General features: G+C 40.3%; 1 protein-coding gene across 2 annotated transcripts; it reads right to left on the reverse strand.

Annotated features, from left to right (window-relative positions):
• Window positions 1-1,550: 1,550 nt before the first annotated feature.
• On the reverse strand, window positions 1,551-22,651 carry GTF2H3 (general transcription factor IIH subunit 3). 2 transcript variants are annotated; one of them, XM_081252804.1, is made up of 13 exons: window positions 22,566-22,651; window positions 19,066-19,145; window positions 13,324-13,430; window positions 12,532-12,698; window positions 10,224-10,286; window positions 9,307-9,336; window positions 9,130-9,158; window positions 6,354-6,428; window positions 5,523-5,576; window positions 3,848-3,916; window positions 3,329-3,464; window positions 3,179-3,215; window positions 1,551-3,091 (listed from the first exon to the last, which is right to left on the reverse strand). In XM_081252804.1, exons 1-13 carry the CDS (start codon window positions 22,576-22,578, stop codon window positions 3,022-3,024), a joined length of 930 nt encoding a protein of 309 aa, XP_081108930.1. In that variant the 5' UTR covers window positions 22,579-22,651; the 3' UTR covers window positions 1,551-3,021. The 2 variants fall into 2 exon arrangements, with proteins under 2 accessions (XP_081108930.1, XP_081108931.1); XM_081252805.1 differs by having other exon boundaries at window positions 22,493-22,571.
• Between the last annotated feature and the right edge of the window lie 21 nt (window positions 22,652-22,672).

Consider the following 22,672-nt stretch of genomic DNA (forward strand, 5'->3'; position numbering starts at 1 on the left):
ATTGGACCAGCAGCAGAGAGCGCCCGCCCTCAAACCCAGCCGCCGCATCTCAGCCCAGCCCACGGGCCTTAAGTCCTTCGGCCGCCTTCACTGCACGCAACGGATCACGAAAAAGTAGAAAACCGCGTTCATTTCAAAAGCCAGAGTTCCTCCAACCTGCAGGTAATTCAATCAACCTGGAGTTAATGCAAGAGCGAGCCTACAGACACTGGATTGTAAACAAGCAACTTAATAAACTTGATTCTTATGGTGATTTGGGGGGAGAGGCAAAAAGGGGGTGAGGCTGTAGTGCTATAATTGTATTGTTGAATTGTTTTTATTATTCTCCCACTTTTTTGAAGGTTTTGTTTGTACCACACAGAGCTCTCAGAACTCCGAAAGCAGGTCTCATCAAAGAACACACGAGGTTTTGCCCAGCATTAGGCAGATGCAAAAGCATCAAAATTCTGCCTGAAAAAAATTCCTTTTTATGTCGGCAGCCTCAAAGTATCTCAAGTGTTATGATAGTTCGGTAACTAAGGGTGCAGGCTCTGAGGTCGGACTGCCTGGTTTGGGTTTCACCTTCCTTCTACATTAAGTGATCTTGGGAAAGTCACTTAACCTCTCTAAGCTTGGGCTTCCTCATCTTTATTATTATTATTTATTTTTGGCTGCGTTGGGTCTTCGTTGCTGTGTGCGGGCTTTCTCTAGTTGCAGTGAGCAGGGGCTACTCTTTGTTGTGCGGGTTTCTCATTGCGGTGGCTTCTCTTGTTGAGCATGGGCTCTAGGCGTGCAGGGTTCAGTAGTTGTGGCTCACGGACTCAGTAGTTGTGGCACGTGGGCTGTAGAGTGCAGGCTCAGTAGTTGTGGCGCATGGGCGTAGTTGCTCCGCAGCATGTGGGATCTTCCCAGACCAAGGCTTGAACCTGTGTCCCTTGCACTGGCAGGCGGATTCTTAACCACTGGGCCACCAGGGAAGCCATTCATTCATTCATTCATTCATTTATTTAGCTGCGCCAAGTGTTAGTTGCAGCACTCGGGATCTTCATTGAGGCATGCGGGATCTTTAGTTGCGGCATGTGGGATCTATTTCCCTGACCAGGGATGGAACCCGGGTCCCCTGCATTGGGAGCATAGAGTCTTAGCCACTGGACCACCAGGGAAGTCCTTCCTCATCTTTAAAAAGGAGATAATAGCCTCTCCCAAATAGGATTGTGTGAGAATTAAGTGAGGTAGCACATCTAATGAGCTTAGGCTAATGCCTGGCATACAGTAAGCACTCAATAAATGTTCACTCATTTTGTTAGCCATCAGAGCAGTGGTGAACCAATTCACTGAAAGAATCCATGTATGGTGTGTAAGAAATCTTGTATTAAAAATTTCATACCAATCTATAATTGTATAGTATTTCTAACAATATTTTTGTGAGAGTTTTGGCAAGATTTGAAATTAAAGTTCTTCACAGTTGAATAAAAAACTGTCTGACATGTGACCAAATCCAGGTAAAAAGTACAGAGTTGAAGATGAATTGAATGAGCATGAAATAAACAATGAATGAGGAAATAAGCAAATATGAAAATTTAAATTATTTTATTATAAACATTTATACAAACTAAACAACAAACACAACTGTTAAAAATAAAATTTAAACAGAATTAGGCCAGTTCATAAAACATGTCAAATGAAAAAGTAATAACAAAAACCTTATCAGCTTGTTTGAAATTACTCATCTTTAGATATATGATTCTTTGTTTCCTAGACTTAAAATAGAGATCTCCATTACACATAGTTAGGCTGTGAAATATTAAATATTATTTTTAAAAGACAGATTCTAAAAGATGAGCAAATACTTGCAAAAGTGATCACCAAAATCTTTGTGTATTTGTTAACAAAATTGTAAATGCAGAATATAAAATCTACTTGAAATAATCCAACCAAACACCAAATTGCTTAAATGAGACTCAGTTTCTGAGATGGTATCAAGAGAAAATTAAAATCTTATTTATATATAAGGTTGTATACACAAATAGGTCTTTGTCAATTTACTTAAAAAAAAAAAATTAAATTGGCCACCATTCCTAAAAACACTTCCTACACTCTGCTGGAATTTAAAAGGACTTTTAATAACTTCAAGGTTACATAGAAAAATGTTTATTGTTGCAAATAATTTTTCTTTTGAACTTATAGAATTTTTCAGTATTAAGTCCAAAGCTTCTAGAGAACAGTTCTCCAGTATTAATGCTTTCCCCCTCCTCATTAAAAAAGGGATGAATTCTATGTGGGGCAACACTTCACTGTACAGAATCCATTCTCCCCAAGAAATTCCCCCTCAGAACCCAGACCCTGGCTTTCACAAATAAGCTCTTCACACAGCTGTTTTAAAGAAAAAGTTCCCACCAGACTACTGCACGCACTCTCCTTACTCATTTAAGATCAGATTTTAGAGATATTCAGTGACAAACTATCATTTGGTTAACTCTGACCAAACATGTACTAATGTCAGACAAAAGAATAAGTATCTGCTAATATCTGGAGCTAAATCTCAATCTAGAAAACAAGGATTTTATTTATGTGACTACTGTCGAAGTGTTGACTCAAGTAACATGTTCTATCTTGATTAACGCCATTACTCCATAAATAGTCACTTTTTCCAAAACTGTGTTCAAATTTCACATCATACATTTCACAGTAAGAACCTAGACCTGGTAGGTTCTGACACTTATAATCAGTCAGTACAGAATGGCTTTGACAAACGATCACCTCATTTAAAAAAAAAATCACAAATTTGTGCTTTCTTCCTCCATTTCTGGACAAAAACCAGTCAGAAAAAATTTTAGGGTATATTGCATAGAATGACTCCCTCAAATAAATCAACCCCCAAGAAGCATAGGATGAGGATGATGTCTTAGTATATTTCCTGTAAGAAAGTTCATCAAAGTTTATCTTACACATATCTCTATTTTTTTCAGAGCCTTCCTAACAAAGATTCTGCCATATAATTTCTATTAATAGCTCTAAGTGATGGGGAAACAATTTTTACTGTCATGCGGACATTTTCAGTTTCTTTTTCTTGGCCTTCAGTACAGGAGGGAGAGAAATCTTAAAGGCTGTCCTGAAATAATACAGAGAAGGAAATACTTTTTAATGGTCTAAATCTCTATAAAGGGCAAGCCAGCCACACAGCCTCAAAGATACTTACTCGCATGTTGTGCAGATAGGGCTGAAGTTGCAGAATACTGCAAATTGAAAGAACGAAAAATGAACAGGACGGTCTAACAGCCACACAGTTGGAGATGTTTTCTGCACACTCCTCCACAACACAGAAAAACTCAGCGCTACGTGAACTTACTTGACAAGCACACGGAACACACGTAGCCGATTTCAATGAGATTTCGATGGCAGAAGCAAGCAGCCCGGTAGTCGACATGAACTGGGGGTGGGAGGGTTAACTGAGACCTCTGATCTTGATCAGGAAGAAAAACCCACTGTTAAAAAAAAAAAAAGCAAGGAAATTTTATTCAAAACATGGGGGAAAACAACCCGAAGCCAGGACATAGATATCAGATATTAGCCAGTAAACACTGAGAATACTAACTTAGATTTTCCTTGGAAGTCTATTAGAAATAGACTATTAGAAATGTGTTTCTAGCCATTCCACAATTATTGAGCACCACCACACACAGTCATACAACATTCCTCATACAGCTTACAGGGTCCAAAGACTCCCTTAAGTTCAAATTCCCTAGGTCACCCCTCTGTTCCTCTCTTCCAGTTACTAGGCATCAGCCATCTTACTCCCGTTCATTCCCCAGGAAACAGGGGTCTCACTGGACTCAAGGCATTAGGTTCACTGTTGACATTTCCTTACCAGTAAATACTGCAGAAGGGAGGGCATCTGAGGCACCTTCAAGTACAGTCCCCCTGTGATGTCACAAGCCTGCAAGACAAAGGGCTCTCAGGCAAACTAGCACTCGCTTAGCTTTTCCAGCGGGAGGTCATTCTCACCAGCAACTCTTCAGGTCTCCAAAAGGAGAGGAAGATACGACACAGCGAATTCAAGGGGAATCTCTTCCCAGAGTGCAGGAGGACCAGAAACTTGCAGCTACCTCTCCAGATGTTCAAATATCTTGCGTTTTCCCCTTGGCCCACACCCTTTCACCCTTTGAAGACTGTAGTATAAGAGTACAAGCCCTTTTTCCTGTTTGTTTGCTACTGATAAATTTCTATTCTTGCCATGCTTATTCATTCTCATTGTATCTTTTAGTAACGGTTTCAGATGTAATTTACATGCTATTAAACTCACCCTTTTAAAGTGTACAATTTACTAGCTTTTAGAATATTCACAGAGTTGTACAACTGTCACCACTGTCTAGTTGCAGAGCATTTTCATCACCCTAAAGAGATCCCGTCCCCGTTAACAGGCATTCTCCATCCCTCCTTTCCCCCGGCAACCACTCATCTGCTTTCTGCCTCTATGGATTTGCCTATTCTGGACACTTCATATAAATGGAATCAGACAGTATGTGTCCTTTTACTTCTTGCACTTAGAATAATGTTTTCAAGGTACATTCATATTGTAGCATGTATCAGTACTTCATTCCCTTTTATGACCAAATAATATTCCATTGCATGGATAGACCACAATTTATTTATCCGTTCATCCGCTGATGGGCATTTGAGTTGTTTCCACTTCTGGGTTATTATGAATAGCACAGCTATGAATATTCACGTACAATATCTTGTATGGACACATTTTCATTTTTCTTAAATATATATCTAAGAATGGAATTGTGGACTCAACTGGTAATTCTACGTTTAACTTTCTGAGGAAGTTGCAGACTGTATTCCAAAGTGGCTGTACCTTTACACATTCCCAACAAACACCATGCACTTACCATCAAGCTTAAGAAATAGGATAATTCTAGAACCTTTGAAGCTGGTGTACTTTCTGGTTGTATCTCCCCTTCCCCACGCATCCCCAGCAGTAACCTAAACTCAAAGCTTTCTACAATTTTGTGCTTTTAACTGATCTTTTAGGAAATAATATTTCTTGTGGTCAAAAAACGTTTATCAAAAGTTTAGTAGTTTCTTCAGTCTTATTTCTGCTTTTCTTTTCCCTTTTTAGTTAAAGTAAAATTCAGTTTCATATTTTGATCAAAAATAACATCTGGTGGCGCAGTGGTTAAGAATCTGCCTGCCATTGCAGGGGACACGGGTTCAAGTTCTGGTCCAGAAAGATCCCACATGCCGCAGAGCAACTAAGCCTGCGTGCCACAACCGCTGGGCCTGCACTCTAGAGCCCGTGAGCCACAACTACTGACCCCACGTGCCACAACTACTGAAGCCCACGCGCCTAGAGCCCATGCTCCACAACGAGAAGCCACCGCAATGAGAAACCTGCGCACTGCAACGAAGAATAGCCCCCGCTCGCTGCAACTAGAGAAAGCCCGTGCACAGCAACGAAGACCCAACGCAGCCAAAATAAATAAAATAAATAAATTTATTTTAAAAAATAAATAAAAATAAAATAAAATAAAATATACCTGTTGGAGGAGTCCTGAATCGGAGTCTAACACACAGGCATCAATCAAAATATTCTGAAATGAACATTTCAAAAACTATTATAGGAATAATAATGACTACCTTACAGTGAGAACCTACTATATGCCAGACTCTATTCTTAAAATGGCTTATTTAATATGCATAAGAACTCTGCAAGGTAGATATCTGATTTGCACTTTACAGCTGAAGCACCCAGGCCTTGGCCGGGCGGTGGTCACAGAGCCAAGGGGAAGCCGTGCTGTCACCCCCAGTCTGCCTGTCCCCAAAGTCCATGGTCTTTTCCCTGTGTCCTGCTACTACTCCAAGATGGAGAATATTTTACATGGCTATAGCAGCACTTTAGGTTAAAACTGAAGTTTTAAGGAAGTTTTTTTTTTAACATATCAAAGAAGAAAACGTATTAGTGATAACTCATCTGAACACTTCAGTTATTTGCAAAGTAAAAATATCAAATCTTTATAAGACCTCCCTGAAGCAAAGAGACAGAGAAATTGAAGCAAGGTATGCAGCAAACTATAAAACCTAGAATTCTTAGCCTGGGGTCCAAGGATGGGCTAAATGGTTCCAGGAATACCACAAAGCTATCTGCAAAACCGTTAGAGTGCATATTTTTCTGGGGACCCATCAGATGCTCAAGGGTCCGGGACCCAAAATAGAGAAATGACTAGTATTGTACAAAATATGGATTCCAGATTCCCAATCCCTTAATAAGTATCTAGTCAGAATACCTCTCTAAGTAGGTCATTCAAACAATAAAGTTAACTCCTTCATTATGAAACCAATATTCTTTAAAAAGAAGGCTCTCAATTCACCTGCTTCTGTGCTGCAAAGATGACATTCATGAAGTTCATATACTGTAACGTGCTGTCTTCTGCAGCTTTAATAACCTAAAAATCACATCCATGTTAATACCTTTCAGCCACATCCTAGTATTCTCACTCAAGTGTCATCACAATATACTACAAATTACAACCAATATCATCTTTCTAATTTGTCTTTGACGTTATTATTAAATAATACCTAAAACTGTAAAGATGACTGCAAAAATCTCCCCCAAATCCTATCCCTCAAGAAATAACCCTTGTTAATAGCTTCTGAAGAGCACTTATGCAGGCATGGATATACACTCACACACACACACCCCAGGATGATACTCTATCTAGGGTTCTGCAACCTGCTTTTTCAGTCCACAACATCTGGGGGAAAAATCTTACATCGATAAATTTGGATGTAACCATCCTTCGTGCTGAGTTCATAGCTTTCCACTGTTTAACCAATTATCGATAGAAGACGTTTAAGCAGTTTCCAAACCTCGGTTTTAGACAATGCTCTGGCGAACACTCTCATCTACCCTTTGCACAACTCTCCGATTAGCTCCTAAAATAATCAGTGAGATTACTAAAGTGTCTGCATATTTAATTTTGATACACATTACCGAGCTGCCCTCCAGGGAAGCTGTATCAGTTTATCCTCCCATGGGCGATGCAAGGGAATAACCACTAGTAGGGCTGACCGTAACTCCAAATGCCAACTGGTCATTTTCACTTCCTCTTCTGCAGATTGCTCGTTTCCCACTTGTTTCTTTAGAGTCAACCCTGAGCTGAAAGTACTTTTTCCTAATAGTTTTTTTGTTTCCGTCCTTGTTTTGGGCGTTTTGTGTTTGTTGAGGTCTTACGCTTCCTTTGAAAGTTTCATATCATGCTTAGCAAGATACTCATCAACACAAGACTATAAGCAGCTATTTTCTTCTAGAGCGTTTATGACTTGAATTTTTACATTGAAATGTTTGGTCTTTACTAGAATGTGTTTAGGTATAAGCAGTGAGATCTAGCTTTGCTTTCCCGCAAATGGCCAATCAACTGGCCCAGTACCTTTGACTGAATAATCCATTTCCCTCCCACTAATTTGAAGTGCTTCGTTGATCACATGTCAAACCCCACTGTGTACCTGGTTTCTGGACTCTAGTCTTTTCCATTATCTGTTTGCCTACTATTATGCCAGAACCACAGTTACTGTAGCTTTATAATGTGTTTTAATGCCTAAAGGAGTGTGCACAAAGGAAAAAGAGGACTGCTCACTACCCAGTTCTACAGGGTTAACGGGGAACTCACTGCAGCTGCCCACTGACAGCGCACCCTGAGAGGAGTTCAGGATGAAAAACAGGATGAGGGACCCTGTGCTTTGGAAAAGTAGGCCTTTAGATAGTTAGATGCATATCTCAGGAAGAATTTCAGTGACCCCAGATTCTTGCCTCTTCGCAGGCAAGAACTGAAAAAAGAAACAGAAAAGCACTAAAATCACCAACTTAAGATATCTGTTCTTCGTGATTAGCAATAATCTTTTACCAAGATATATGCTTGACTGCATGAATTTCCTAGCCAAAAAAATCATATATAAACTGGCTTCTCCCCTACCTCTTTGGGGCAGTTTCCTCACAGCTGACTGGCTGTCTCCTGGGCTATAATCCTCAGTAAGACTCTGGATAAAACTTACAACTCACAACTCTTACGTTGTGTGTCTTTCTTTAAGTCACCTGGAGCAAGTTCCTGCCTACTATTTTCTTTCAGAAAGCTCCTGGCTATTCTCATTGATTTATTCTTTCAGATAAACTGTTGACTTTCTTAAATCCCCCCACTCTGCCAGGAAAAAAAATCTGATTAATATTCTGAGATTGCATTGAACTTACAGTTTAATATTGGAAAAACTGGCATTGAAGAATAAAATATGGATCTCCAAAAACTAGTGGTTACCAGTGGGGAGAGGGAAAAGGCGAGGGACAATACAGGGGTAAAGGATTAAGAGGTACAAATTATTATGCATAAAATAAGCTACAAGGATACACTGTACAACTGTACAAAAATATGGAGAATATAGCCAATATTTTACAATAACTATAAATGGAGTATAACCTTTAAAAATTGTGGATCACTGTATCATACACCTGTAACATAAATAATATTGTGTATCAACTATACTTCAATTTTAAAAAAGTACAAATTTTATTGGAACCATACAGAAAAGATTAGCATGGCCCCTGCGCAAGGATGACACGCAAATTCGTGAAGCATTCCGTGTTTTTAAGTGAGAGAGTGGCATGGACGTATATACACTACCAAACATAAAACAGATAGCTAGTGGGAAGCAGCCACATAGCACAGGGAGATCAGCTCGGTGCTTTGTGACCACCTAGAGGGGTGGGATAGGGAGGGTGGGAGGGAGACGCAAGAGGGAGGGTATATGGGGATATATGTATGTGTACAGCTGATTCACTTTGTTATACAGCAGAAACTAACACACCATTGTAAAGCAATTATACTCCAACAGAGATGTTAAAAACAATAATAATAAATAAATAATAAAGTACAAATTTTAAAAAGAAAAAAAATATGGCTCTCCATTTATTCAATTCTTTCACGTCTCTCAGAATTTTAGTTTTTCACCATAATCAATTTTACGTATTGCCTGTTAATTAATTCTGGGTACTTAATATTTATTGTTTCTATTATAAATGGGTCTTATTTCCCATTATGTTTTCTAATTGGCTTTAGCTGGTATAAAAACATCGTTTTAATATCTTTTTAATCTTACCAATATCCTTGATTTCATTTCCCGATTATCTATAAAGAGATAAAAACAGTTTACAATTTAACTGAATCTTATTAAACATATTACATATAAGGTTTTCTCACCAATTTTTAAACAGTACCTCAAAGTTATAGTAGTAAAATAAAGATTACAGTCTCATAGAAGAATGTAGGTGCCTACCTTTAATATCCTTGTTCATTCTATGAATGTCTTATTTTCTTAGCATTAAGGAATTTAAAAATATTATTTCATACATATTAATAGTAAACAGAAAAATAACCTCAATTTTAGTTAAATAAATCCAGCATCCACCCAGCTGAAAAAAGGAAAAGCTCCAAGGCCCACAATAAACACATAAAACAAGATTGATTGGGAGCTTTCAATTACTAACTCTGTAATCAAGTGGGCTTTGTAACATGACCAAAATATGATCTTTGTCCCAGAAAATTAAAATTAGTAGATTTGATTGTTCTTTGATTATCCACCTGCTTGTTCTATGATTATCCACCATGTCCTGGATTTGAATGCTGGGAACACAAGTAAATCAATACACCATCAAATGAGATAATGAATTTGAAAAGCATACCCAGATGATCAGACACCCCCAGTCAAGGTCTGGACAGACTCAATATTGTACAAAACTAACAAACTAAATTACTTAAGATTGGGAAAATATCACACAAACATAATCAAAATGCTTATAAACGTGTGCAAAATAGTGCATTCTCCTGTAGAGAAGCAGCTACTCGTTTAATAAGCCCCAGGGTTAGTAAATGGCTTTTAAAATCAAACCCTGCTTCCAACACAAGAGAGACAAAAAAAATTTTTTTTTAATTTGTCTAATAAGAAGCAAAGAAGCATCCTGAAGAACAATGCATTATGAGTAAGACATACTGGAGAAACTTGAGTTTTCTCATTCTTACAGCTTGTCCTAAAAACATGTCAAAGGCAAGATAAACTATTTTTTGATTATCTACCACTTTAGAATACTCATGCCTTCCATTAACATGGGCACCCAAGGTTCTGAGAACTATCACAAGTTCAGATCTCTTTATTACAAAAAAACACCTTCTGAATGATTAAAACACCAAGGATACAGCAAAGAGCTTTGGCAAGGGATCCTGCCAGCAGAGTTTCTGTATGTTGACCCTCTATGTCACCTGTAGATAACAAAAAACATTAAAAAGGGAATTTTTAGGTACTTTCTTGACCTAAAATCGTTTTCAAACCAAAGCATTCTTCTTCATGAATGAAATCAGATGACATTTTCAAACTGGGTTTAAAAACATAGATAAGCAATTTTTAAACATTTTCTCAACTTAAAATACCCCGGTGGTTGGGGGCTGAAGGAGCAGGAATGGAGGGTTGTTGTTTAATGGGTATAAAGTTTTAGTTTTCGATGATGAAACAGTTCTGGAAATGGACAGTGGTGATTTTGCACAACAGCGTGAATGTACTTAACGCCACTGACCTATACACTTAAAAATGGTTAAAATGGTAAATTTTATGTTATAAAAAACAGATAATAAAAAATATCCTGGTGTTGCTGGGAAAGGTTGTGGTTCCTCAATGACCTAAGTGGTAGCAGAGGCCCTGTGCAACTGCAGGCAGCCTGGACAGTGGCCCGTGGCCAGGCCCCGAGCCTTCCCACTGCCTCCCACCTGCCTGGGAAAGCCGTGAAAAGAGGACTGGAGAAAGTGCCCTGGCTGTGGGAGGCAGGGACGAGGTTTACAACTTATTCGGAGACTTGAGTGAAAAACAGTCACTCTCATAAAAATCAAAATTTTATACCTTCAGCGCAAGAAGGTGGGGAGCCCAGATTGACACGCTGTGCGCACAGGGCCTGCAACTGGTCCAGGAGCACTGAGACCCCATGGGGAGGTCAGACCAGGAAAGGTCTGGAACACTATACTGAGCAGTTGGGACTTTGCCCTGGGGGCCACTGGTTGCTCAAAACATGATTCGAGAACCAGCTGTAGGAATATCACTAGGGAACTCAAGAGAAACACAATTTCTTGGGCCGTCCCTAAACCACTGAATCAGAAACTATGGAGTGGGGTTCAGTATTTCATTTTAACAAGCCCTCCAGGTGATCTTTAACAGTTTTATTGGGGTATAACTTACAGATCACAAAATTATCTTTTTAAGCACACAAGTCAATGATTTTTAGTAAATTTATAGGGATGTAAATCCTCGCCACAATCCAATTGTAGAACATTTCCATCACCCCAAAAGATCACTTGGGCCCATTCCCATCACTTCTCTGCTCCTCCCCAGCCCCAGGAGAAATCATTAATCCACTTTCTGTCTCTAGAATTGCCTTTTCCCTACAGGTGATTTGGACACAGGAGCCAGATTGAAACCACTGCCTGCAGGCAACAGGGAATCAGCAAAAGGTCTTTAAGGGCGGGAACAGCAGCTCTGATGCTTAGGATGATACCTCTAGAGGCTGAGTGGAAAGACTGGAACGGAGAGAGACAGGAGTCGGTTAAGAAGTTGGTAACAACGATCTAGAGCAAAGGCTCTCCACCTGGGCAACTGTGCCCTACGGGGGACATTTGGTTCTCGCAACCGGGGGATATTACGGCATCCAGTTGGTTGAGGCCAGGGATGCTGCTAAGTATCCTTCAAAGCACAGGAAAGCCCCACAATAAAGAATTACCCAGCCCAAAATGTCAGCACTGCCAAGGCTCAGCTAGATGGCAGGTAATAAGGGGTCAGACTTTGGAGATACTGCTGAGGATAGATTAATAGGATCTCATAGCTGATTAGATGTTGGATGAGGAGGAAGGAGTCAAAAAAGAAAATTTTGGAAAAGTAGGTGGCTGGGGGGTGACAGAAATAGGAAATGGAAATGGTGGTCTGAGAGAAAAGATAATGAAACCGGCCTGGGCTGTGTTAATGAGACTGTGGGACATTTAAGTGGAGACATTTGCAGCTTGAAAGAAAGGCCAGATTAGAGACAAAGACTGGGAAGTGTTCATGCATAAATGATAATTAATGACAAGAGTGGATGAGAACACACAGAGGGAGAAAATAAGAAAATAACCCGGCAGAATTTTAAAAAGTATATATTGTTAAGAAACAAGAAGAAAGAAGAAAACGTCAGAAATGGAAGAAAGAATGGTCCAAAAAAGAGGAAAAATAGGTCAACAGGCTATCCTCAGAAACCAGAGTATTTTAAGAAGCGGAGGATGGTGAACAGTGGCAATGCTGCAGAGGTCAGTCAGGCAACTAATGCACAGGCTTTGATGGAAAAGATTTTTTTAAAGAAAAGAGGGAATGAAGGAAATAGTATCGAGATCCTCAAAGTTTTGGACTCAAAGCCTCAAGGACCTCCACATTCAACTCCACTTGCAAATAGCAATAATAGAAGAAATTTAAAAAAAAGCTGAAAGCAGTTACTCTTGGTCATTAGATCCTTGATCTCTTCAACAATAACTTCATTTGCTGCTGTTAACAGCTCATATTTTCCATCTTTACTTCCGGAGGGAGTAAGTTCAGAAGAAGGGTTGCCAGGGTCTCCAAAGAAGTCTCCGAGTCTGCCATTCTTTCCAGGATATAAGAATCGACTGAAACAGAGAAACAAAAAACCGGAAGGAACCTAGTTACACCAGGACTTGAAGCCCTCACTAAACATCAAAATGAAATCCAGCACAGATGACAAAAACCACACCAATCCCAGACTCTCAAGATTCCATAATAAATTTCAGTTTTAAAGAATGTAGAAAATAGGCAAATGGGCAAACATGAGTCTACCACCACAGAATATTTTGATGATTCCACTGTTTCCTTAAAAAACGAGAAGAATAAAGAAGGTACTGGGTTACAGTCTCTTGAAATGCTTCATACCACATTCTTACCTACTACTAGTTTATTATTTGAGGTATATTTATCTACCGCAGTAATACCTGGTCCAAGGGTCCCTAAGCACTGAACAGGAAGAGTCACCATAATGGTCATACCTTTCTTTTTTTTTTTTTTTTTTTTTTTTTTTGCAGTTCGTGGGCCTCTCACTGTTGTGGCCTCTCCCGTTGCGGAGCACAGGCTCCGGACGCACAGGCTCAGCGGCCATGGCTCACGGGCCCAGCCGCTCCGCGGCATGTGGGATCCTCCCGGACCGGGGCACGAACCCGTGTCCCCTGCATCGGCAGGCGGACTCCCAACCACTGCGCCACCGGGGAAGCCCGGTCATACCTTTCTTGAATGTGACTTGCTATCACAGCAAGTTTGTTGGAACGGTTCATGAACAAATGAGAATTTCCTAGCACCATCACTGCATCTATGCATTTTGATAAAGGAAACTGTTGAAAAACAGAAGACAAAAGAAAGCTAAATTAGCTATCCAAAGAGTTATGTCAGGTCTTGAAATGATTAAGATTTCATTTAAATTGTAGACAATTATTCACTTCTAAAACTTTGCTCTGGAGCTCCCCCCCTCCAAAGTCATAAGCAAAAACATTTGAAACCTACAGTTCTCCAATACTGAACAGCACAGACTTGCCCATTTCTGACTTGCTTAGAAAAACAACATATGGCAGGTCAGATCCCATAGAGAGAGCAAAATGAAGGAAGAATTGCTGTTGGGGGATGGCATGGAACTGAGGAAGTAAGGAGATACGGTCCTTTTTTATAAACATGATGACTGATTTGTGCTAGAGATGACCTAAATATAGTTTAGTCAGTAGCATCAATCTTTACTAATACTGGTTATAGAGAATTGCCCTTATTTTTTTTTTTTTTTTTTTTTTTTTTTGCAGTACGCGGGCCTCTCACGGTTGTGGCCTCTCCCGTTGCGGAGCACAGTCTCCGGACGCGCAGGCTCAGCGGCCATGGCTCACGGGCCCAGCCGCTCCGCAGCATGTGGGATCTTCCCGGACCGGGGCACGAACCCGTGTCCCCTGCATCGGCAGGCAGACTCTCAACCACTGCGCCACCAGGGAAGCCCTGCCCTTACTTTTTCTCCTCCCTTACATAACTGTCTACCAGCTGCATTTTCATCCTCCACGATAATGAAAACAGCCCAATTTGAAATATAAACCCAAGAAAGACAAAAATTCCAACTGAGACAAGAAATCATATGCAAAGACATTCATTTTCACTGTTACTTTTCCAGCTGTTATACTGTTAATTGATACAACCTATTTATTCATAAATATATTCATAGCAAAAATATGGATAAACCTGAAAAAAAAAGAAAACTATAGTTTTCTAAGTTTACTTATGAAACCAATTCTACATCAGTACAATATTCCACAAATGTTTTCTGCATAACATTCAGGGAATAGCAAACATATCACAACTTCTATGATAAAATTACTAGCAAACTATTGCTACACATGGAATAGACAATTAATATATACTGATTAAATTGGTAATTGTAAAACTTTTGAATTCATTCATTAAGTATCCTGAGCACCTATTATGTGCCAGGCGAAGACCCCTTCTTTCAGGGACTTTACATTCCGACAAGTACCAATATTACTAAAAAAACACAGGTGGATATTTTTATGATCATGTAATAAAGCATGTTTCTCTTAAAGAAATACTTCAAGCAGAAAATAAAACTGATAAATTTCACTCATACTATTTTTGAAAATGTAAAACAAACCTATTAAAATTTCTGTATGGCAAAAAAAAAGACTAAATAAAAAGAGTGAGAGGCAAATTACAAACTGGAAAAAAATAATTGCAACGTATGACAGATGAGTTAACCTTTAATATAAAGCGTCCACAAACCATTTAAAAAAAAAAAAAGGAACATGCAAAGTGAAAAATGGGCAATGCCCCAGAGGAGAAATACAAAGGACCATTAAATATACGAAAAGCAAATTGAGATCATTTTGGTACATCATACTGGCAAAAGATAAAATAAGGAAACAGAGCATCTTGTGTTGGTACCAAAAAAAAAAAAAAAAAAAAAAAAAAAACCCAGAATCCTCATACACCACTGATGAGAGTTCAAAAGACAGTCTTCCTGGAGAATATGGTAATATGCAGTGATATACTGGTCTAGCTGTACAATGGAATTCTACTCAGCAATAAAAAGGAATGAACTACTGATGCATGTAGCAACATGGACAAATTTCAAAATAATTATGCTGAGTGAAAACACCAGACCAAAAAAGAAAAAAAAAAACCCAAAACAAAAAACTGTTTGATTCCATATATATAAAATACCTAAAATATGCAAACTAATCTATAGTGACAGAAAGCAGATCAGTGGTTGCCTCGGGAGGGGACAGGCAGAGAGGTGGGTGGGATGAATTCAAAGGAACAGGAAGAAACTTTGGGGGTGATGGATCTATATGTTCATTATTTTGATTGTGGTGATAATTTCATGAATGTATACATAAGTGAAAACATAACAAATTAAACACTTTAAACATGTGCAGCTCATTGTATGTCAACTCTAGCTTGATAAAGTTATTTTTTAAAAAGACACCATTAAGAAAATGTCCAACTTAAAATTTTTTAAACTGGGCAAAATATTTGAATACAAATTTCACCAAAGAAAATATATGGATGGCTAATAAGCATATGAACAAAAGACTCAACATCATTAATCATTAGGGAAATGCAAATTAAAACCACAATGAGATAGTACCACCTACACTAGAATGACTATAATCAAAAAGACAGACAAGTGTCAGCAAGGATGTGAAGAAACGACTGGAACTCTCATACATTTCTGATGGGAATGGAAAAGGGTGTACCAACTTTTTTTTTTTTTGGCCACTTTTTAAATTTTATTTTATTTCATTTATTTATTTTATTTTTTGGCTGCATTGGGTCTTCATTGCTGCGGGCTGGCTTTCTCTAGTTGCAGCGAGCATGGGCTACTCTTCATTGCAGTGCACAGGCTTCTCATCGTGGTGGCTTCTTTTGTTGCGGAGCACCAGCTCTAGGCACGTGGGCTTCAGTAGTTGTGGCTCGCGGGCTCAGTAGTTGTGGCGCACAGTCTTTGTTGCTCTTCAGCATGTGGGATCTTCCTGAACCAAGGCTCGAACCTGTGTCCCCTGCATTGGCAGGCGGATTCTTAACCACTGCACCACCAGGGAATTCCCAGGGTGTACCAACTTTTGAAAAGTTTGGCAACGTCTTAAAAAGTTCAGTCTAAACTTACCATATTACCCAGTAATTCAACTCATAGGTCTCTAACTACTCAAGAGAAATGCAAACATATGCTCATACAAAGACTTGTTTGTGAATTACCAGCATTATTCATAATAGTCAAAAAGGGGAAACAATCTAAATGTCTGTGAACAGATAAACAAGAGGTATATTCATACTATAAAACACTGTTCAGTAATAAAAAGGAACCACCAATACGTGCTACAACATGGATGAACCTCAAAAATATTATGCTAAGTGAAAAAAGCCAAAATCAAAAGACTACCTATTACCAAAACTCACCCAATATGAAAAAGATCATTCAAATAGTTTAATTACTATTAAAGAAATTTAATTCATGGTTTAAAACTTCACCAAAAAGCAATCTCCAGGTCCAGACAATTTCATTGGAGAACTATACCAAAAGTTTAAAGAACTGATACCAATTCTAAATAATCTCTTCCAGAAAACAGAAGAGAACACTTCTCAATTCATTTTATGAAGCCAGTATCACCCTTAAGCCAAAATCAGCCAAACACAGTACAAAAAAGAAAAAAAAAAAAACTATAGACCATCATCTATCATAAAATAGATAAAAACTGAATCCAAGTGGGGTTCATTCTGGGAATGCAAAGCTGGTTCGATACTTGAAAATCAATCAGTGTAATCCACCATATTGACAGGCTAAAGAGAAAAATCATTAATTGATGCAGAAAAGATCATTTGACAAAACTTAACATCCATTCATGATAAAAATCTCCAAGCAAAACTAGGAAGAGAACTTCCTGAACTTGATGAAGAGCACCTACAAAAAAAATCTACAGTTTACACCATACTTAACAGTGAAAGACTGAATGCTTTCCCTCTAAGATCAGGAGCGAGGTAAGGATGTCCATTCTCACCAATCTTATTGAACGCGGTACTGTAAGTCTTATTAGTATAAAAGGTATGTGCATTGGAAAGGAAAAAAATAACTGTGCCTACTTGCAGATGACATGACTGTCTATTTAAAAAATCCCAAGGAATCTACAAAAACACTGCTGGGGGGCTTCCCTGGTGGCGCAGTGGTTGAGAGTCCGCCGGCCGATGCAGGGGACACAGGTTCGTGCCCCGATCCGGGAGGATCCCACATGCCACGGAGCGGCTGGGCCCGTGAGCCATGGCCGCTGAGCCTGCGCGTCCGGAGCCTGTGCTCCGCAACGGGAGAGGCCACAACAGTGAGAGGCCCGCGTACCGCAAAAAAAAAAAAAAAAAAAAAAAAAAAAACCCCACTGCTAGGACTAATAAGTAAGTTAAGCAAAGTCCCAGCATATAGGAGCAACACACAGAAATCAATCATATTTCTATATACTAATATTAAACAGGTAGCAACCAAAATTTGAAACATACTACTCATTTACAATTGCTAAAAAACATGTATTTAGGTATAAATCTACAAAACTTGTCGATGAAAACTATAAAACGCTAACGAGCGAATTCCCTGGCGGTCCTGTGGTTAGGACTCTGCGCTTTCACTGCTGAGGGCCCACGTTCAATTCCTGATTGGGGAACTAAAATCCTGTATGCCGCAAGGTGCGGCTAATAATAATAATAATAATAATAATAATAAAAACAGCTAACATAAAAAAGTCACAACAGCAAATGCTGGTAAAGATACAAAGAACTGGACCTCTCATACTTTGCTGGTGGGAATGTAAAATGGTATAGCCACTCTGGAAAACAGTAAAGCAGTTTCTTATAAAATCAAACATGTGATTAACATACGACCCAGCAGTCGCACTTCTGGGCATTTGTCCCAGAGAAATGAAAGCTTACATCCACACAAAAACCTGTATATAGATTTTCAGAGCAGCTTTTTATGTAATAGCCAAAAATTGGAAACAACCCAAATGTCCTTTGATAGGTGAATGATTATACAAACCATGGTACATCACACCATGGACTACTACTCAGCAATAAAAAGGCCAAACTTTTGTACATGGAACAACTTGAATAGATCAAGGGCATTACGTCGAGTGAAGAAAAGCCAGCCTCAAAGGCTGCATACGGTCTGATCTATTTACATAACAAAATTCTAGAGATGAAGAACAGATTAGTAGATTAGTACCAGGGACTAGAAAGTTACAGCAACCATGAAGGATGCCTCCGCCACGGAGCTCCTGTGTGATGAAACAGCTCTGTATCTTTTTTTTTTTTTTCAGCTCTGTATCTTGATTCTGGTTGGGGTTACACAAATCTTACATGTGATAAGACTGCAAGAATTAAACATACACACACAAGTGGATGCAAAACTGCTGGGATCTGAATAAAGGCTGTAGATGGTACTGATGTCAATTTCCGGGTTTCGCTATTGTAGTACAGTTATATAAGATGTTACTACTGGGAGACGCTGAAGCCAGGGCACACAGGACCTCTCTGTACCACTTTTATAATTTCCTGTGAGTCTGTAACTATTTCAAAACAATATATTTCAAAATAGAAAGTTTTTTTAAAAAAAGACTACATATTATATGGAATCGACATATGAAATGTCCAGAAAAGTCAATATAGAGACAGAAAGCAGATCAGTGGTTGCCTACAACTAGGGGATAGAAGCAGTGACTGCAAACAGGCACAAGGGAACTTTGGGGGGAAATAGAAATGTTCTAAAATGGAATTGTGGTGATGGTTAAACAACTTTACTGCGATTTTTACTAAAAAAACACTGAACTGTACATTATAATGGGTGAATTTTATGATATGTAAATTATACCTTAATAAAAAAGCAACATAAACATATACTCAGTCAAACCAGAATTATCCAAAAGTCTTCTCAAGCAATCTTACCTGAGATTCCTTTAATGCTTGCTTTCCCCACCAAATTGGGTTGGTATCAACTATGATAACCAGAAGATTCAATTCATCTTCTGAAAATATTAACAAAAAATAAAAAACATTAGCCTCATAAAAGTGAAACAAAGCTAACATTCTCCATTTGTAAATTAAATCCAGAGCAAGCACCACTACATGCCTTTACATGTTTATCATCCTACAATCATGAAATTAACACAAGGCCAAGTTCTTTTAAAGCTCTGGGGGCCCTTAGCAAGCTCTTGCTTGCCTCCTGTACACCTGTACCTTTCATGCACTAGAATGTAAGCTTTCTGAGGGGGGATTTTTGTTTCTTTTGTCACTGCTTATCCTCTGCTCCGAGCACAATGCCTAGCATGTGGTGGATGATCAATAAATATCTATTTCATAAATCCAAAGACAAATGCATTTTAAATGGCTGGTCAAGGACAGAAGGCACTGATTAACCAGTAGTTAGAATCACTAGTAGAATTTCAGGCACGGGGTGGCAGGGGGGTAGATTTAAAGGGAGACACAGAATCAATTTGGCTCCAAGTCCATCAAATCACCTAGCAGCAAGGCCAGTTATACTTAGGAACCAATCTTTAAAAGGTGAAAACGAAGGGAATTCCCTGGCGATCCAGGGGTTAGGACTCCGAGCTCTCACTACAGAGGGCCCGGGTTCGATCCCTAGTCGGGGAACTTAAATCCCATAAACCGTGAGGCCAAAAAAAAAAAGAAAAAACAGGTGAAAACCAGAGTGGAAAGCACTTGCTGTGTCAAGATTTTACTGTGAAAAATATGAGGCTACCCTCTACAGAGTGACAGACACAACTAAAGAGGCTAACTTAACATATGAGTTCATTCAACAAACATTTACACTAAGTACCAGTGTTAGGTGTTGGGGATAGGTGTTGAGGATACTGAGTCCAAGCCCTCAAGGAGCCTACATTCTGAGGTGACAGACATATGAACCCAAAAGCACACACTGTTACGAAAAACCCAGGATGCTCCTTTAATAGCAAAAAGCAACGATGCCTTTCCTGCCCCCATACTTTCCATCCTCCAGTTCCCTGTTCCCTGTATCAGGATAATCCCACCCCATCTTTGATGTCTGCTTACATACCCAAATCCTATTTACCCTCTAAGGCCCCAAACCAATGCTACGTCTTTACCCAGAAGTCCTCCCTAGATCTTCCAACAGGTCCTGGCTCCCCCATCTCCGGAGACTGGAAATCTCAGCCCCTCTGCATCAGGTCCGGTACATGTAATCCTATCATCCCATCCCATGCTGACAACTCAGCAAGGGACTTATTGCTATGTTTTGCTATCTTTCACCACTTATAAGATGTACTCCCTCCTTTCTTTTTTTTTTTTTTTTTCTTTTTTTTTTTTTTTGCGGTACGCGGGCCTCTCACTGTTGTGGCCTCTCCCGTTGCGGAGCACAGGCTCCGGCCGCGCAGGCTCAGCGGCCATGGCTCATGGGCCCAGCCGCTCCGCGGCATGTGGGATCTTCCCGGACCGGGGCACGAACCCGTGTCCCCTGCATCGGCAGGCGGACTCTCAACCACGGCGCCACCAGGGAAGCCCTTCTCCTTTCTTTTTTTTTTTTACGTTTGACAGATGCTGAACTGAGGATGGTATCTTACCCTTATGACTGATCACATTTTATTTTCTCTTAGTGGTATATTAAATAAAATAAAAGCACGTTTCATAATCAATACTGTCTCAGATTAGGGGAAACATGGTATTTCTCTTTTGCAGGAGAAAGTAACTTGCTCTAAGTCACATGGCCTGCTAGCAAGTAGCAAAGCTAACACCCAGCTTTTTTTTTTTTTTTTTTTTTTTTTTTTGCGGTACGCGGGCCTCTCACTGTTGTGACCTCTCCCGTTGCAGAGCACAGGCTCCGGACGCGCAGGCTCAGTGGCCATGGCTCACGGGCCCAGCAGCTCCGCGGCATGTGGGATCTTCCCAGACCGGAGCACGAACCCGTGTCCCCTGCATCGGCAGGCGGACTCTCAACCACTGCACCACCAGGGAAGCCCAACACCTAGCTCTGAAGACAGATCTGCTTGACTCTAATGACTGTGGCTTTTCAAAGCCCCACTGCCTACTTCTGAGCACCAACAGCATCACTTCTCTCCTAATGACAGCACTCACTACCTCCTTTTATACTTAGCTGTGTTTCTGATCTCTCTTCCCAACTCTGCCCTCTAAACCGAGGACTCCTTAAAGAATGAGGAATGAATAACATAATGTTGCAAAAATCACAGAAGAAAGTGCCTGGCACAGAAGAGGCACTTACTTGTGTCTCCCACAGGCCCTCACTCCTCTACCCAAAAGCCTTTGGCCTTATTCTCCCATCAGGTCCCACCTCCCAACTCTCAGGGCCTTCCTTGCTACTATCAAGCCTGATGCCTGTCAGGAGACGTGTGTATCCATACACATGGAATGTCCCTATGAATTTCCTTCTTTGGGTCTCTACCTCCGCATTTGTAGACAGGGGCCATACAAGGTCTGCACCCCTCACAGGGTTGTGATATTGATGAAAACAGATGAAGGATGCATGCACAACTGTTATGGCCTCTGAAAGGACCTGTTTCTACTCTTGTTCTCCGCAGTCCATTTCCCACACAGCAGCCAAAGTAATCTTTTAAAATCATAAATCAGGGACTTCCCTGGAGGTCCAGTGGTTAGGGCTCCACGCTTCCCGTGCAGGGAGCACAGGTTCGATCCCTGGTCGGGGAACTAAGATCCCGCAAGCCACTGCGTGGCCAAAAAAAAAAAATCATAAATCAGATAGTAAACCTACCTTGCTTAAAGCCCTAAAACGGCTTTGTATTACACTTAAAATAGAGATCAAGCCCCACAAGGGCCCTGCACCTGGCTAGCTCTCTGATCTCGTCCTTCTAGCCCACCCTGCTCCCACCACCCTGGCCTCTTTTTTCTCCCTTTAAGGTATCAGGCTCTATAACTGGTAGCTTAATGCATGAACGAAAAGTCTCTCCACCTTCCTCTCCCCCCGGGTGCCCCCTCTCCGTGTTCCCATTGCAGCTCGACTTGCCACAGGGTCTTCATCAAGTCACTCAAGTCTTAGTTTCAATATCACTGGTCTTCCCTGGACCCCTATCGAAAGCAGCTCCTTCTTGACCATCCCCTAATCACAATCGACCCCATCATCACTTTATATTGTCGTCACAGGTCTTGTCACCCTTCGAAATTAGTTTTATTTACTTGCCTACTGTCTGTCTCGCTCACTAGACTGTAACCTCCACGAGTCTGTAACGTTCTCTATGTATCTCCCAGGGCATGAAATAACGCCGGGCACACAAGAGGCGCTCCGAAAATATTTACTGAATGAGTACATTCGCTACTCCTCTAAAGACCAAACAAGTTCCACCCAGCCCCCAGAATATATTGATACTCCATTTGGCCGGTCCTGGCCGGGTAAAGTCCGCTCAGCCCCGAGGTCCGGGTCCCGTCGGCGCGGCTCTCACCGTCTGAGACCATAGCTGCCCGTGTCCCTCAGCGAACAGCCACTTGCAGTCAAACGGGCTTCCGGGCTACGGCGCACCCCGACTTCCGGCCCCTCCGAGTGACGTAA

Source organism: Mesoplodon bidens, assembly GCF_964165515.1.
Source record: "Mesoplodon bidens genome assembly, chromosome: 13".
Taxonomy (NCBI): Eukaryota; Metazoa; Chordata; class Mammalia; order Artiodactyla; family Ziphiidae; genus Mesoplodon; species Mesoplodon bidens.

Bases quoted from the DNA above. Each gene is read 5' to 3' on its own strand.
- GTF2H3 (XM_081252804.1), bottom strand. The intron at 9,159-9,306 runs GTAGGCACCTAC...ATCTCTTTATAG, and splicing joins AATGAACAAGGATATTAAAG to ATAATCGGGAAATGAAATCA. The intron at 6,429-9,129 runs GTAAGATTAAAA...TGTGATTTTTAG, and splicing joins AAATGAAATCAAGGATATTG to GTTATTAAAGCTGCAGAAGA.